This window comes from Phoca vitulina, unplaced genomic scaffold (assembly GCF_004348235.1).
Source record: "Phoca vitulina isolate PV1807 unplaced genomic scaffold, GSC_HSeal_1.0 scaffold1, whole genome shotgun sequence".
Taxonomy (NCBI): Eukaryota; Metazoa; Chordata; class Mammalia; order Carnivora; family Phocidae; genus Phoca; species Phoca vitulina.
The window spans coordinates 97,258,465-97,273,491 of record NW_022589704.1 but is presented as its reverse complement, the minus strand read 5'-3'; the positions used below and the strand labels follow the sequence as shown (position 1 = coordinate 97,273,491).

The following is a 15,027-nucleotide window of genomic DNA, read 5'->3' as shown; positions in this document are numbered from 1 at the left end:
TTCAATTTTGTTTTCCACCTATCTCTTTAATTCATTGGACCATCTCAGACCCCTCCAATAATTTATCCTTTCGAAATAAGAAAGCCAGAGTCAGCTTCTGACACTCTGAACCAAAGAACTCCACTTACCATTTTGTGCTTTTGAATTTTTAAAAATTCAGAACATAATTATTTTTATACTTCCAAAGTAGTTCCTACTACTCCTCAGAATAAACTGTAGCCTCTAAAATATTTTGTTATTAGGTACTGGCATACACACAAAAATATATTATAAATATACATGTACACATATGCATATAAATATCAAAGGCTACAGTGTCTCTTCATTAATAAAATATCTCCACCCAGCAAAATGTCTCTCTTAATGTAAGGTATTTTGTTTTGTTCCCTATCATATCTCAGCACCCTTACAAATACTTGTAACATAGTAAGTCTTTAATAATATCTGTTCAATGACAGAATAGATGAATAAATGAATTAGGTAAGTGATTTACTTTTCTTACAGAATTAAAAATATTGACTCTGAGGTAGAAAGATTGCATTTGCCAATATTGCTCAAGAAATAAAATTTATTTTCTAGATGATCCTTAGCTTTATAAATTCTAATCAAACACAACTAACTGACTTTAAATCTTGATGTATTTTGCCAAAATCAGTTTCAGAGTCTGAAACTTAGGTATTACCCTCAAGCCTTGAGTCTTCCCAAGGAAATCTGTACCTATAACCCAGCTGACAACTGGTGCATGATCAAACTGGATAGAGGTTTTCATTACCTGATTCCTTTTTATATTCTCAGCTATCATGAAAACTTGAGTCAGTAGTTATTACAAATAACCCTTTGGGTGGGTTTTATTTTGCTCCGCATGCAATGGCTTTTCAACTGTGACAGGCTGTTCTTAATGGGAATGACTTAAAATCGAGGGGCTTTCATGCACTTTTTGAGCAATAAAGGTTTTTGTTTCTTCTTTTCCATAGTCAGAAAAACTCAGCATTTAATTCCAGAGGGACATAAGATGATTATTCACTTTCATTAGTTAAGCATCACAAAAATTAAATCTACCTAGCCTGAACAAAATATATGTGTATGTATGTATACACAGATGCACATACACACACACCCCTCAAGTGTGGTAGATGTGAATCACAACCAGCCGAAATATAGCACATGCAAAGACATGAAAGCATGAAGGTCATTTTGAGAGGAAATAAGAGGAAATGGAGCTATAAGTATTGTTCTAGAATGAACAGATTTCTCTCAGATTTTGTATAAAAATATGTTGTTTGTGTTCTTTTGAAACTAAATCTATTCAACTCACCTTCATATAACCAGTCAGCAATCCCATTAAAGATAATTCCTTCTTTTCCAGAAGATGTCAGTCGCAATGAACTGCTCTTTATATCAGGTTGATAGTAGATATTATTTTCAAAAATATAAATCTGAATCCAGAAACATAAAAAACAAACCAAAAAACGCAACATATTAGGAAGCTTTTTAAAATACTTTCATACTATAGAATAATACCTGAAGAGCTAAGTGTTGTATTATTTGCCTGCTTTCAGTTTGTGTTTATTTAATACAGACATTTGCACTGCTTTCAATTATTAATGGCAGTTTCCTTCCTTATCACATCAATATCAAATTGTCATTTAGAAATTACACAGTACTGGTATTGAAGCATGTAAATCCATATTTTCAACAACAATTTTTCATCTACTTAATCTCTTTTATACCACAAAATTGATTTGGGTTTGAGATAACACTTTGCATACTTAAGAGACTGATAAACTATAATAGATGCCATTTTAGTAATAGCCAACTACTTAAAAGCTTCAGTTTGGGGTCTTTAACTTTTACAAAAATGGATTTGGTCATCAATAAAATAATCTCTACAGAATCTTTTTTTTAAAGGTTTTATTTATTCATTTGACAAAGAGAGAGAGAGAGTGAGTGAGAGAGAGAGTGAGTGAGAGAGAGAGAGAGAGCACAAGCAGGGGGAGCGGCAGGCAGAGGGGGAGGGAGAAGAGGCTCCCCGCTGAACAGGGAGCCCAAAGCAGGGCTCGATCTCAGGACTGGGGATCATGACCTGAGCCAAAGGCAGATGCCCAACCAACTGAGCCACGTAGGTGCCCCTCTAGAGAATCTTTCTAATTCCATCCAGCTTGACTCACAAATACCCTGATGAAAGGGTGGCAAAATTCCTTTGAATTGATAAATGGGACACACCCTGCTATGCTCCACTCTTCGCTGGCAATTCTTTCGTAAATAGCACATTATTAATAATGACCATGTGCTTCAGGGTTCAGGAGAGAGTTTTAATTTGAACACATCACAAAGTCTTCCAAAATAATATCATCATCAACAACAACAGCCCCCGCAACAGGAACAACAATAGAAATTAAACAGGGTCTGTCCACACAAAATAGAATTCAGGATAAAATTATCAACAATCCGCGTTCAAATATTTTTAATGTCAAACATTTCCAACTGCTGGGCTGTGCGATAATATAACCTGCAGAGAACCATGTTTCATTCACATGTTGGGGAAATAGAATGTTATCTAATGGAAGCCAAATTGCTATCTAGATTGAACATTCTACTAGGAGGGTAGAAGACAGCCTAGAGCCCTTGTGTTCCAGCATGCTACAGGACAATTACATAATAGCAAATGGAGCAAACACTGGAACTTCTGATACAATCCTCTAATTATGAGATCCTAGATTGTAAATCTTGGTGTGCAAAATGATAGAAGCAATTTTAATATCCAGAAGATTTCATTGATATTCTACTTTCATTCTGATGATTTGGCAAGTATATAACAGTGAGTGGATCTAATTAATCATTTCAACACTGCATGTCATTTATCTTACAGGTGAGAATGCCAAAATAAGAAGAATTTTTGAGGGGTGAGGGTGGGGGGAAGAAAGATATAACACGGTGTTCAAAAGAGAGGGCTATATCATCAGGCAGTCTAAATTTAAAATCCAAGGGACTTATATAATTTTCTTAACCTTTTTAAATCTCAGTCCTCCCCTTTATAAAATGTGGATAAGTCTCACACCTGCTGTGAACATGACATGATGAATACAGAACATATAATCCATGTGACTTTTACTAGAAACCGGTGATTCGGTTCAAAATCCTAAGCTTTATGGAGGCTACAAATTCTAAATCAAAATAAAACTTCTACAGCTTAAGCCAATGTGTAAATTATCCCAAACTACTGACCAGCATTACATACTATGTTGGTAAAATATGGACCAGGAGCAGCAGTAGAATACTAACGGCAGTAGTGCTAGTACTAAGAGTGGAAAGAGGAGAGGTGATAACAAATGATATTTACTACTGTCACTTCATTTAGAAAGTTTTCTTTTTTTTTTTTTTTTAAAGATTTTATTTATTTGACAGAGCGAGATACACAGCGAGAGAGAGAACACAAGCAGGGGGAGTGGGAGAGGGAGAAGCAGGCCTCCTGCAGAGCAGGAAGCCCGATGCGGGGCTCGATCCCAGGACCCTGGGATCACGACCTGAGCCGAAGGCAGACGCTTAACGACTGAGCCACCCAGGCGCCACTATTTAGAAAGTTTTCAAGTGATGATAGGAAATAAGAAATAAGCTTATTATTGAAACCATGTGGGTCATACTTAGCTGAAAGTTTGAGAACTATTATCTCCGGTGTCTGAAAACTGGACGGAAGTTGGCCTTAATGACTGTCACAATCCCTTATAATAGAAAAAATATATTAACTTTATTCTAGCCCTCTAAAGCGTAAGCTTTACATCTTCTGTATACTACCTCCTTTTGCCTTTCACAAATAGTGTGTGAAACAGGCACACAAAGTCTTCCTTACTTGGAAGGAATCCTCTTTTCTGTAACTGAACCTTCTATTGGGACTTGTAGGCAATAACGGTTCAGATCATTCACACCCATGCTACTTAAGCACATGTGGCTATTCTTAGGAGTAGAGGTGACTTAGTCCAAAGTAAGATAGTTCCAGATCCTCAGCTTTCTGAAAGGAACAAACTCTACGTCAAAACAATTGATAAAACCTCCACGATTTCAGCAGATGTATAAATTATCCAAAACCATTGACCAGTAATTACATTTATATTTGAAGAACAGATTGGATGATATTCAGAATCCATATGAAACTGACATCTGCTTCAATGTAAAAGAACAAGCAATATGGAATCAGAATTTTAATTTCATTTGCTGAATGCTGCAATACCAAGGAATGTCCACAAGATCTTTTTTCGATGGACAAAAAGTTAGTGACTGCCTTCATGAAAATGTACATTTATAATCTTCTAACTTTTTTTATTTTTTAAAGATTTTATTTATTTGGGAGTGAGCAAAAGAGAGAGAGAGAGAGCGCACAAGCACAGAGGGATAGGGAGAAGCAGACTCCTGCTGAACAGAGACACAGCCCCCCTGCCCCCAGTGTGGGGCTCAATAACCAGGACCCTGAGATCATGACCTGAGCTGAAGGCAGACATTTAACAGACTGAGCCACAGGTGCTCCTTCTAACTTCTTTTAAATAGCCAAAGGTTTTCCTTGGATTATATTAGTTTCAAATAATAATCACAAACTGTAACTACTAGCTTAACAATATGAGAAGTGCAAATATTCACAGGTACTACCTGGGCACTCTGATAAAATTAAACTGGATCCAGGGGCGCCTGGGTGGCTCAGTCGTTAAGCGTCTGCCTTCGGCTCAGGTCATGAGCCCAGGGTCCTGGGATGGAGCCCCGCATCGGGCTCCCTGCTCAGCGGGAAGCCTGCTTCTCCCTCTCCCACTCCCCCTGCTTGTGTTCCCTCTCTCGCTGTGTCTCTGTCAAATAAATAAATAAAATCTTTAAAAAAAAAAATTTAAACTGGACCCAAATGTCAATCATCAAGGGCTGCAACTAGATTTAAATCATGTTGAAAATATGACAAACACTAATGCCATTTGTCCTAATGTTACTGATTAAGATGTCATAATATTTTTGATACCATTAATCAATTCCTTCAATGAGCCACCTAAACGGTATAACAAATAGGAATGGATAGCTGTTTGACCATTTTACTCTTCAATTTAGATAGCAAGCCAACTATCCAGTTTTTCAAAATCAATATTAATACACTTACAAAATTATTCAAAATTGGTAAAGTCTCCAGAAAGGGAGCAGGAAGGCAACTGAAGTACTATGTGCTGAGTCATGATAAGTTAAGAAAAATGTAATAAATGTTATAAGAAATTAATCAATGTGTTAGTTGATACTGGTCATTACCAAGTGATTGGACATAGCGGTGTCACTTCTCTGCAGGAATCTATAATGGCCAATTTTTCACCTTTTCTTCCCACTGCCACAACCACCAGCAATGCTTATGATGGTGGAAGCAATGCTTATGATGGTGGACACCTCAGAAACTTGGAATGCTGGGTGAACAGGCTTGGAGCAAATCCCCTCCCCACCCCTAGCCAATTTGTAATGGACACATAGAAAGAAATGAACATTTGATGTTAAAAGTCGTTCAGATTTTGGAACTGAGACTAATTACAATGTAAATTAGCCTACTGTGACTGGCTCAACCAGAGACAATGCCTGATAATAGCAGACTCTTGTGAACTTTTAACCAGATTTAAAAAAAAAAAAAAAAAAAAAAAACAGCAAAATAAAACAGGAATATAATTGAATATTAGACCTATTTTTGCTGAAATACTACTGAAAAGCTATTCCACCTTCACTGATTCTCATAATTTTAAATCAGAAAACTCTGAATCATTCAAAAATCCCCAGGCACTGTAATGATGTTAGAGGATCTGTAACAGTCTAGTTGGGATAGTATTTGGGTTGCTTTCTGTTGTGACTTGCTTTCTGGGGAAAAAAATAAATAAATAATTAAGAAACTATCTCAGATAATAGATATTGCTGGCAGGGATATAGTGAAAGGAGTCCTTTCCTATATTGATTGTGAAAACAAAGTGGTATGCCCACATGGGAAAGCAGTATGACAACTGAAAACAAAACATAGTCCATCTCATCAATCCCAAACCTGGGACCTCACCTTGTAGGGGGGAAAAAAAAAAAAAGCACCAATATGTAGAAAATGCTGATGCATGATATTTATTTCAACAGTGTTTATGATGGCCAAAAAGAAGAGTCAAAGTGAAAACCCATCAAAGCAAATGCCTGGATGGATTATGATTCATCTACATCATGTTATAACATCAAGGCTTTGTGGAAAACAAAGTAGTGTTACATGAATTGACATGGAGGAGTTTCACTGAGATATTGTTAAGGGACAAAGACACAAAACAAAAAATTATTTCATGCACTAAATAATTACAATACTAATACAAACTTATACCAGCAAGAATCTCACCAACAGATACACATTGGTCATTGTCTGTTGGTAGTCAGCTCCATGCCTGCCCCTATATAGTCTTTGATTACTGTGGGCCATTAGAAGCCCAAAATTCATATTTCCCAGACTCTCTTGTAAACTAGTCTTCTCAGCTTGTTTGCTAGATGGGTTCTAGTTACTTTCTGAAAAAAGGAGAGAGTTGGTAGTTAGGAATTGAAGGCATTTGCTTTTGGCAGTTGATCTAGCCAACTTCAGCCATAGTGGTTCAGTGATAGTTTATAATATTTACAAATATTATAAATATATATGTATGTTTAAAACCATGAAGAAATTATAGGGATACATATTTACATATGTATTGTATATATATACAAATGTATACATTCACATAAATACATGTATGTATGACTGTGACTCTGGAAGGATATATGCTAGCCTTTTAATATGGTTGTATATATTGGAAGGTGGATATACAGTGAGAGAGAGGAATAAAAAACAGGTAATCAAACAGAAAAGACTGGGAAAATATGCTAAAAAGACTTGACTACATTTGTACATGTATGTAAATTATACAGGTTAGTATATGTATAAATAAAGTACCAACAATAATGTCAGTGATAATAAAAAATAATGACAGTGATATAGAAACTAGCCTGGCATGCAGGCTACATGAACAGTAGGTGATCCTTTTTATTAATTTTTATAAAATTTGAAAGTAATGATAAAGGGTATCTTCTTAACTTGGAGTAGGGTTTTTCAACCTACTGACATTGAGGACTAGATATTTCTTGGTTGTGGAGGACTGCCCTGACATTGTGGGATGATTGGCAGCATCCCTTACTTCTACATACAAGATGCCAGCAGCAGCCCCTTCTCTCAGTTATGATAACCAAAAAGGTCTCCGGACATGACCCAATGGTCCCCCGGAGGGAAGGGGCAGAATCACTTCCAGTTGAGAGCCATTCATTTTGAGGTAAGTCTTTTGCATGTGTATGTTCCATAAATGAAATAATTTAGTTTAATTCCCAAACCTTTAAAAGTCAATATGCAATTTGTTGTTCAAAAGTACTCTGCTAAGTGTGCCTGGGGCTATAAAGATTTTAATGTGTAGTCCCTCTCTTCAAGAAGATTATCATTTTATGTGAGAGATAGGCAGGTAAACTCCTAAAATCCAATGAAAAAAAAATACACATCACAAGGCTTAGCCATGAGTGGCAGAGGTCAGGTGGGGGAAGAGATTCCTGAAGACATTTATGAGATACTGAACTTAAATTGTGTCATAAAGGACAAGGAGTGATTTCATAGGATAAGGAAGGTAGAGAAGATGAAATGTCAGGCTAAGGGAACAGAATGAGCTAAATCCAAAACTGAACCACTATGGAAATATTAGAAGAACTGTACCTTAAGATTCAGGAACACCTCTACATACCTATGACTGTCTAAAAGTTAAGATGGTGGCCAACCATGGAGCAGCTTGAACACTAGACCAAATGGTTGGAATCCCATTTTTTCAATAATTGACAGCTGTAAGTTTATGAGCAGGTGAGCAATTAGAAAAATAATTGGTGGCACTAAATGAATGGAAGGTGGAAATGGGAGACTCCTGGCAGGATGATTCAAATATTCTGCTCAATAGGGACAATAATTGTAAAAATGGAGTCATTAATCCTACATATGACTTCCTGCTTGTGTCTAAAACATTTGTGAACTCCAATGCCAATGTTTTAGTATCTCTCACTTGGACTCTTTAAAGCTTCACTCTCCAGAGTCAATCATTGCAGTTTTTAACACTAGATTCATACCCCTCAAACCATATGCAGTCCTCACCTTTTCCCCTGCCCATAGAGAATCTAAATATCCCATCCACCAAATCCTTGCTTCCTTCTGGCTTCTGGTCCACCAGTTATACTCCAACCTCACCATACTCCCAGGCCCAACAGTGGCCGCAAAATTTGTGTGGAACCTTTGCCTTCCGCTTTACCAGGAACAGATTTTCTATTTTCAATCATGCCTGCTTATAAAGAATTTATATTAAACTAAATATTTGTTATTAAAATGAATTTAATATAATAATATTTTGGAAATAAGTGACACAAAAGAAGATTCTGCAGTGATTTGGAGTCATTGCTAGTGTCAGATGTTACTATTTTTCAATAAATGAGAAAGTTTCATATGAACAGTATTAAAACATATAATTATGCATACAATTATTTTTTTATCAAGACAAAAAGGAAGACTATAAAAAATAAATCACCTTGAACTTCATCATACACATAAGCTGTTTCAAGATACTTAAAATGTTTTTAATATATAAAAGTATTTGAAATATTTAAGCCCTATTCCATTAATGAATCTAGTTTCACTGAATTTGAAATAAAATTTTCCCCTTTAAGCAATATGCTAACATTTAAGTCTAGGAAACATTGTGAGGAATAATTCTTTAAAGTCTTTAAGTATAAACTTATAAATAAAAAGCCCTTATTTTGATTTATATAACTTAAAATCTTTGGGTAACATGAAAGAATATGAGCAGAAAAAAAATGGAGTGGTTTGGTTTTACAGTTAGAATGGCTAAAACGAAAATGAGAGCCAAAAGTTAAGTGTTGCCAAGGATGTAAAGAAGCTGGAACTTTCATGAATTCCTGGTGGGAGAGTAAATTGGTACAATCACTTTGTAAATCTCTGTAACAGCCCTTATCAAAGCAGAACATCTGTATAACTGTATGACTCAGCAACTCCATCCAAACGGTACCCTAACAGAAACGTATATGGATGGATGGATGGATGGATGGATAGATAGTTTTACATATATATAGGAGAACAGGGACATATATATATATATGTTTATATATATATTTCTATATATATATACATAAATCAAGACATATATACAAGAATGCTCATAGCAGTGCTATTTATAACTGATAATACTGCAAGTCAGGGTAAAGATTACCCTTGGAGGGGAATAGTGAATGGTAAAGGGCAGAATAGGGGTCCTGGGATATAAACAATGTTCCCTTTCTATTGTGAGCACTATGTAGATGGGAGTGCACACAAATCATATTTGCTACATGTATGTTAGAACTAAAGAAAAAGGAAAAAATAATATGCAGAACTTTATTAGTAAACAATTCACTTAAAATACTACCATAAAGATTACCAATATTTCACTGAAAACTACAGTGCATCATTCAACTTTATAAAAATTCTGTTTCCTTAATTTGCCAGTATGTAATAAATTCTGAGTGTCCATTTATATAATGCAAAGTAAAGCTATGAGCACAAGTTAAATAGTTTGATTACCTCTGACATTTTGGCTTTGAATAAATCTCTCTGTGGGTTATAGAGTACTGCTTTCATTTCTCTGCAGGACCATCTCTCGGATATAGAACAACTCACTCAAATCATTCATGTCACCTTTGCACCAGCACCTGACATTCTAGAGATATAATCACTATCAGAGAACTCTCATCCCTTGACATTTGCAATTATTCATATCAGGAAGCCCTTTCAAAGAGTTCTTATTTCCTAAAACCTTTACAGAACATTATGCATTTTCAAAGAAGTGAAATATATCCCTTTATCTTAAATTCATAATTATGTAAGTCACTTCCCAGTTCCAAAGTCCTTTTATCCATGTTTTTTAAGGAGAAAAGTGGACACCAGATACAAGTTAGCAAACAGACAACTGACAGCAAACTCTAATCAGTGAAATGTAACAATGGCAGACTCTATGTTGGATATGTCAGTCTGTCAAACTCATCTAGGGTAACAGAAGGCCTTATGATAAATAGAACATTTTGATAATTTAATTTATACAAATATTTATGGGCCTCCAGTAATAAACTGGGACCTACAGAAGACAGTCATCAACATTATTACATTATCAAAAATATCCTTATGTACTGGTTTATGTGTCAAATGCTAGAGGATGGTATGACCTAGCGACTGTGTATCCATTTCCTCCTCTACCCCATGTTCTTCTCTTTCTTTTCTCCTTCACCACCCATCTTCTTGCCTTTTTTCCCTTTTACCAGTTCTCCATCATAAACTGAATATGTATCTGGCACCATTTATATGCTAGGCACTGTGCTAAGCCTTGGGTATAAGATCTCATGATCTAATATGACTTCACAATACAAGTATACACAAATTAATGTAGGTGTGGTAGGTAACAAAAAATAAAGCCAACATATGGGGACATTAATTCAGATGAAAATATGACTGCCTAATATGTGTCATGGCAGTGGAAACTGAAATTGAAAATAAAAAGAAAAGCAAAAGTGTGGGAAAATGGGATTTCTATCAGAGAGACCTGGGACCTAATCCTGGGAGAGCTCTTTGTAAAACTGGGCAACAAAGTTATTTCACTTCTCTGATACTGTGTCCTCATTTGTGAAGTGGTGATGTTAATACTTTGCTTGGTGGTCTACAGGATGAAAGAAACCCAAATTAGGCCATGAATTTTGTTCTATGTACCTGCAATTAGATGCTCAACTTTTCCAAAACCTACTGAAACTAGTAAGTATTGGCCATAAAAAATATTATCATAATTTGAAGAGAATCAAACATTCCTCTCCAGTTATCCTAAAAAGAAGCTTAAGCATTTGAAGAAGGTAAGTTAATGACTTTACCCTCTGTTTCTCTATATCAGCTACATGATGTACCTTTTTTCTCTTATCAGGCTGGTAAGATCTGACTTCCATTCTTATTTTGGAGGATTTTTACATTATGTGAGTATTGGGGGAAGCAGAGCCTGATCTCTAATCATAAAGATAAAAAGCCAGATAAACATCTCTAGGTCATGATCCCACCTATGACTCTGAATCCTGAAGGAATAGGGTTGAGAAATTATTCACAAGAGCAACAGCAAACCCTCAAGGGTCCAGCAAAGGCAGAGGCGAAATGTCCACTGATGTATTGCCAGTTCAGCATCCTAATCATATTTCCTACAGCATCCCCATCAAATTTTCCTGAACACATGCCAGTGTTCAACGATGCCTGGCTCCTTGTGACTCCTGCTCATTTTCCAGTCCTGGAATTCCAACCTTCTCACTGATTCCCACAGCTTTCAGATATCCTTTTAGGGAATTCCTTTTCTCTTGAAATGAACCTGAGTATCTCTCTTGCTGGCTTCCAGGAATCCTAATTGCCAGAGGGCATTCAACAGTTCCACAGTTAAACAGTTTAACAGTTAAACAGTTTAAAAGTCATGGCTAAGGAAAGCCCTTCACTGTCTTTTATGTTGGGAGCAAACTGAATTAACCCCTCTTTTTGCCCCAGCTAGCTGTCCCCCCTTTCATCCCTCCACAGATTTGCAAAAAGCATGGTGCATATGCACCTTAGCCTCTGATGCTAAAACAGTTTGTTTTATATTTGTCTTATGACTCCTTTTATTTCGAATGGGGACTCCTATATTCGTAGAAGAGATTCCCTGAAGGAGGGCTGAGGGAGACTAGAAGAAATTCTCATATGCTTATCAATGAGTCTGTGCCTAATGCTTTCCAGTTCATAGGCATGCTGATAAGAAAACAAATTGAAAAATGCAGAAGGTGGAACCAGCCTTGGCTATCTCCCATGCACATTTTCCCATAGCTCTAGACTCTTTATTCCACTTCATGCGATTTCAAGGCATCCTTGGCCACAAATGAAGAAATATAGGTGTTTGTTTGGCTGGGCTTTTCTTCTTCTTCTTTTTTTTTTAACAGTACAGAAACATCCAAATACTATTTTGCTATATCCACCTAAAATAGTGGATATCAGTAAAATGACCATGGAAGAGTTGACCTTAACAGTGCAATGTCTATGTCCAGAATTAATTTGTTTACTCTAGTTAATTTTCTTATGAAGTCAAATTTAGTCAAATCCTCAGTCAAACTGAGGATGGGAATCATTTAAATTCAAGCATAACTTGGGATTCAGAATAAAAACACTTGAAATATTTCCCTGCCCCGTGAGGTTCTACAGAAATGGCTGTCCCCCATGCTTCAGTTAAAATCTGCCTGCTGCAGTGGGGTATAATTAAACCTGACCTATGATGTATGTGTATCTGCGGCACAAGACACCCTAATAACTTTTTTATTTTGTGGATGAAAGCATGTAAGAGGGTGTGTAAAAGAGCAATTTCTGGCTCTTCGTATTTCATGTTTGGTTCTTTGCCATAGATTATTCGCTGCTGTCCCTCCCTTCAGGTCTCCACTTCCATCCATTTAATAAAATGACAAAACTGCATCTTTCTGTCAGTGCTCTACCTGAGGATCCAATTAAAGAACTATACCAGGGGCACTTGGGTGGCTCAGCTGGTTGAGCGTCTGCCTTTGGCTCTGGTCATGGTCCAGGAGTCCTGGGATAGAGCCCCATGTTGGGCTCCCTGCTCAGGGGGAGCCTGCTTTTCCCTCTCCTTCTGCACCTCCCCCCACTCATGTGCACGCTCTCTCTCTCTCATAAAAATAAACAAAATCTTTAAAAAATAAAAAATAAAGAAGTATTCTATTACTCAGTATTCAATAAAGAATAAAGGCTAAATTCTTTAGGTTAAGATTCTGAGCAAAGTATATTGTTTAGGACTTATATACTAATCCACCTATAAGGCGACCCTCACCTTTGTCAATCTCATCCACTTGTCATCCCATACATATGGTTTTTGAGTGCATTTTTTTTTATTTGCTTCTCCCTTAGAAAGGCAGTGACACACCAAACAGACAAATCAACCTTGAACAGATTCATTATATAGACTTTCTAGTGAAATGTCACTTTTTTCGAAAGCTAATGTCAGATGATATTGTATGTTTCATATTATTTGAAGACACATGTAAATATATATTTACTACTGGGAAAAATATGTTTAACTCTCTTAATGAAGAAAATTTAAAGACGAAAGAAGATAGTAAGTTATGTGTGGGGTGGGGGAGGGCTATACACAGAGGGATGATGGTTATAAACTTAAACTCACTCATCTGCAATTCTATGACACTCCTACTGTGTTTAGACAGATAGCAAAATGCTTTTTGAGAAAGTCCGAACTCAGCTGCCACTGATGACTGGGTATCATAACTCTTGAAGAGATATATGATTGAGGAACAAACAGTGGGATTCTGGGGTGCTATCACCAGTGCATATTCATTTATGGGTTTGCAAGTGGAGAATGGTAAGAAAAGATGAAAAGTAATCATGGTTTGATTTAAGCTAACTTTCAGAACAGTCTCCCTGAAAAGATTTTTTTTCTCACAATTTAAAAGTAATAATAAGAAGGATGAGAAAGAGGAGAAGTGCAAAAAGGAGGAGAATGAGATTTGAGGAGATACGAAGATGACTCTTCTGAGGGTCAGAATTTTAAATTATTTCCTCAAAATCATTTAGGCTGCAAGTCTGTTGTCCAGAATCTATCTCACAGTTTAAGCAATAGGATTTTTTTTTTAGTTTCTTTTTATTTATTTGAGAGACAGAGAGAGCGCATGTGCACCAGTGGGGGGAGGGGCAGAGGAGAGGGAGAAGCAGACTCCCCACTGAGCAGAGAGCCCAATTACATTGGGCTTGATCCCAGGACCCCGGGATCATGGCCTGAGCCAAACAATAGGATGTTCTGTAATAGCATGTATCCAACCAAAGACCATCAAACTTGCTAAGGATCCTAGCATCACAACAATTAAGTCTCCTCGTCCCAGGCTTTGTGATAACCTTCCTCACACAGACTTCCTCAACTAAATCTCTCTTGTCACTTATTCCAGTTTGTGTCAGTCATCCCAAGATTGTAACTGTTGCCAGTAACAACGGATCCTCCACCTTGCCATCATCCTGGTAATAATGCTTAGCATCCCTGGCCCTTTGTCATCCCATCCCCCCATACTCTTTCATGCTACATTTGAAAACGGGCACTCCCAAACCAACCAGCATTCCCCTACTCGGTTTCTTCTCTTGAAAGTTCCTTCTTCCTCTTTGCCTTAACTGAACCTGGTGTCCCTTGAGGAATGTCATGACCCAGCAGCCCTGTCTAGTGACTCCTGATTATTATCACATATCTCAAGATGCTCCCTGCTCCCTATTGTTCCTTTAGAACATAACTTTTCCAACCCATTATAAAAAAAATTCATTTTCATATGAGGTTCATGCCAATCAGCTTTACCAATCCCTCGCTCTTCAAATTAGAGAAATGATATTCTGAAATACTAGTTCTAATAGGTAGGCATCATATGAAAATGAATTCCATGGTCTAGGGCAAGGTTCAACAAACTACGGTGCATGAGCAAAATCTAGTCTGTCTTTGATACTGCGTGGTTCACAAGCTACGAATGGTTTCTGCAGACCAACCTTTGTGATTTGATGAGAGGGGACACTTACTTGGGATCTCAATTATGTACAAAGTTTTCCCACAAAAAAATACTTTCATTCTTCTCATTAGTGGACATGTATTACAAAACATTGTACTTATTATTTTGTTGTTATCACAATAAAAGTTTTGGCAATTTGTTTTTTGTTTTGTTACAAAAGTACCTATGGAATACCCTCTCAAGTTTGCCTGTTGTCCTGCAAAATCAAAAATATTTACTATTTGGCCCTTTACAGAAAAAGTTTACTGACCCTTGGTCTAGGGGAAAACAACAAAACATTGAATTAAGCAAAATTACAGTTTTCCCTTCCTTCCTTCCTTCCTTCCTTCCTTCCTTCCTTCCTTCCTTCCT

At 36.8% G+C, this 15,027-nt stretch overlaps 1 protein-coding gene across 9 annotated transcripts in view; it reads right to left on the bottom strand.

Annotated features, from left to right (window-relative positions):
• The window catches only part of DPP10 (dipeptidyl peptidase like 10), a 1,381,541-nt gene that overhangs the window by 121,940 nt on the left and 1,244,574 nt on the right, over positions 1-15,027 (bottom strand). For all 9 annotated transcript variants that reach the window (XM_032399013.1, XM_032398270.1, XM_032397511.1 and 6 more), the window contains one exon: positions 1,316-1,436. In XM_032399013.1, coding sequence (XP_032254904.1) covers positions 1,316-1,436 — 121 coding nt within the window. The remainder of the gene's footprint in view (positions 1-1,315; positions 1,437-15,027) is intronic.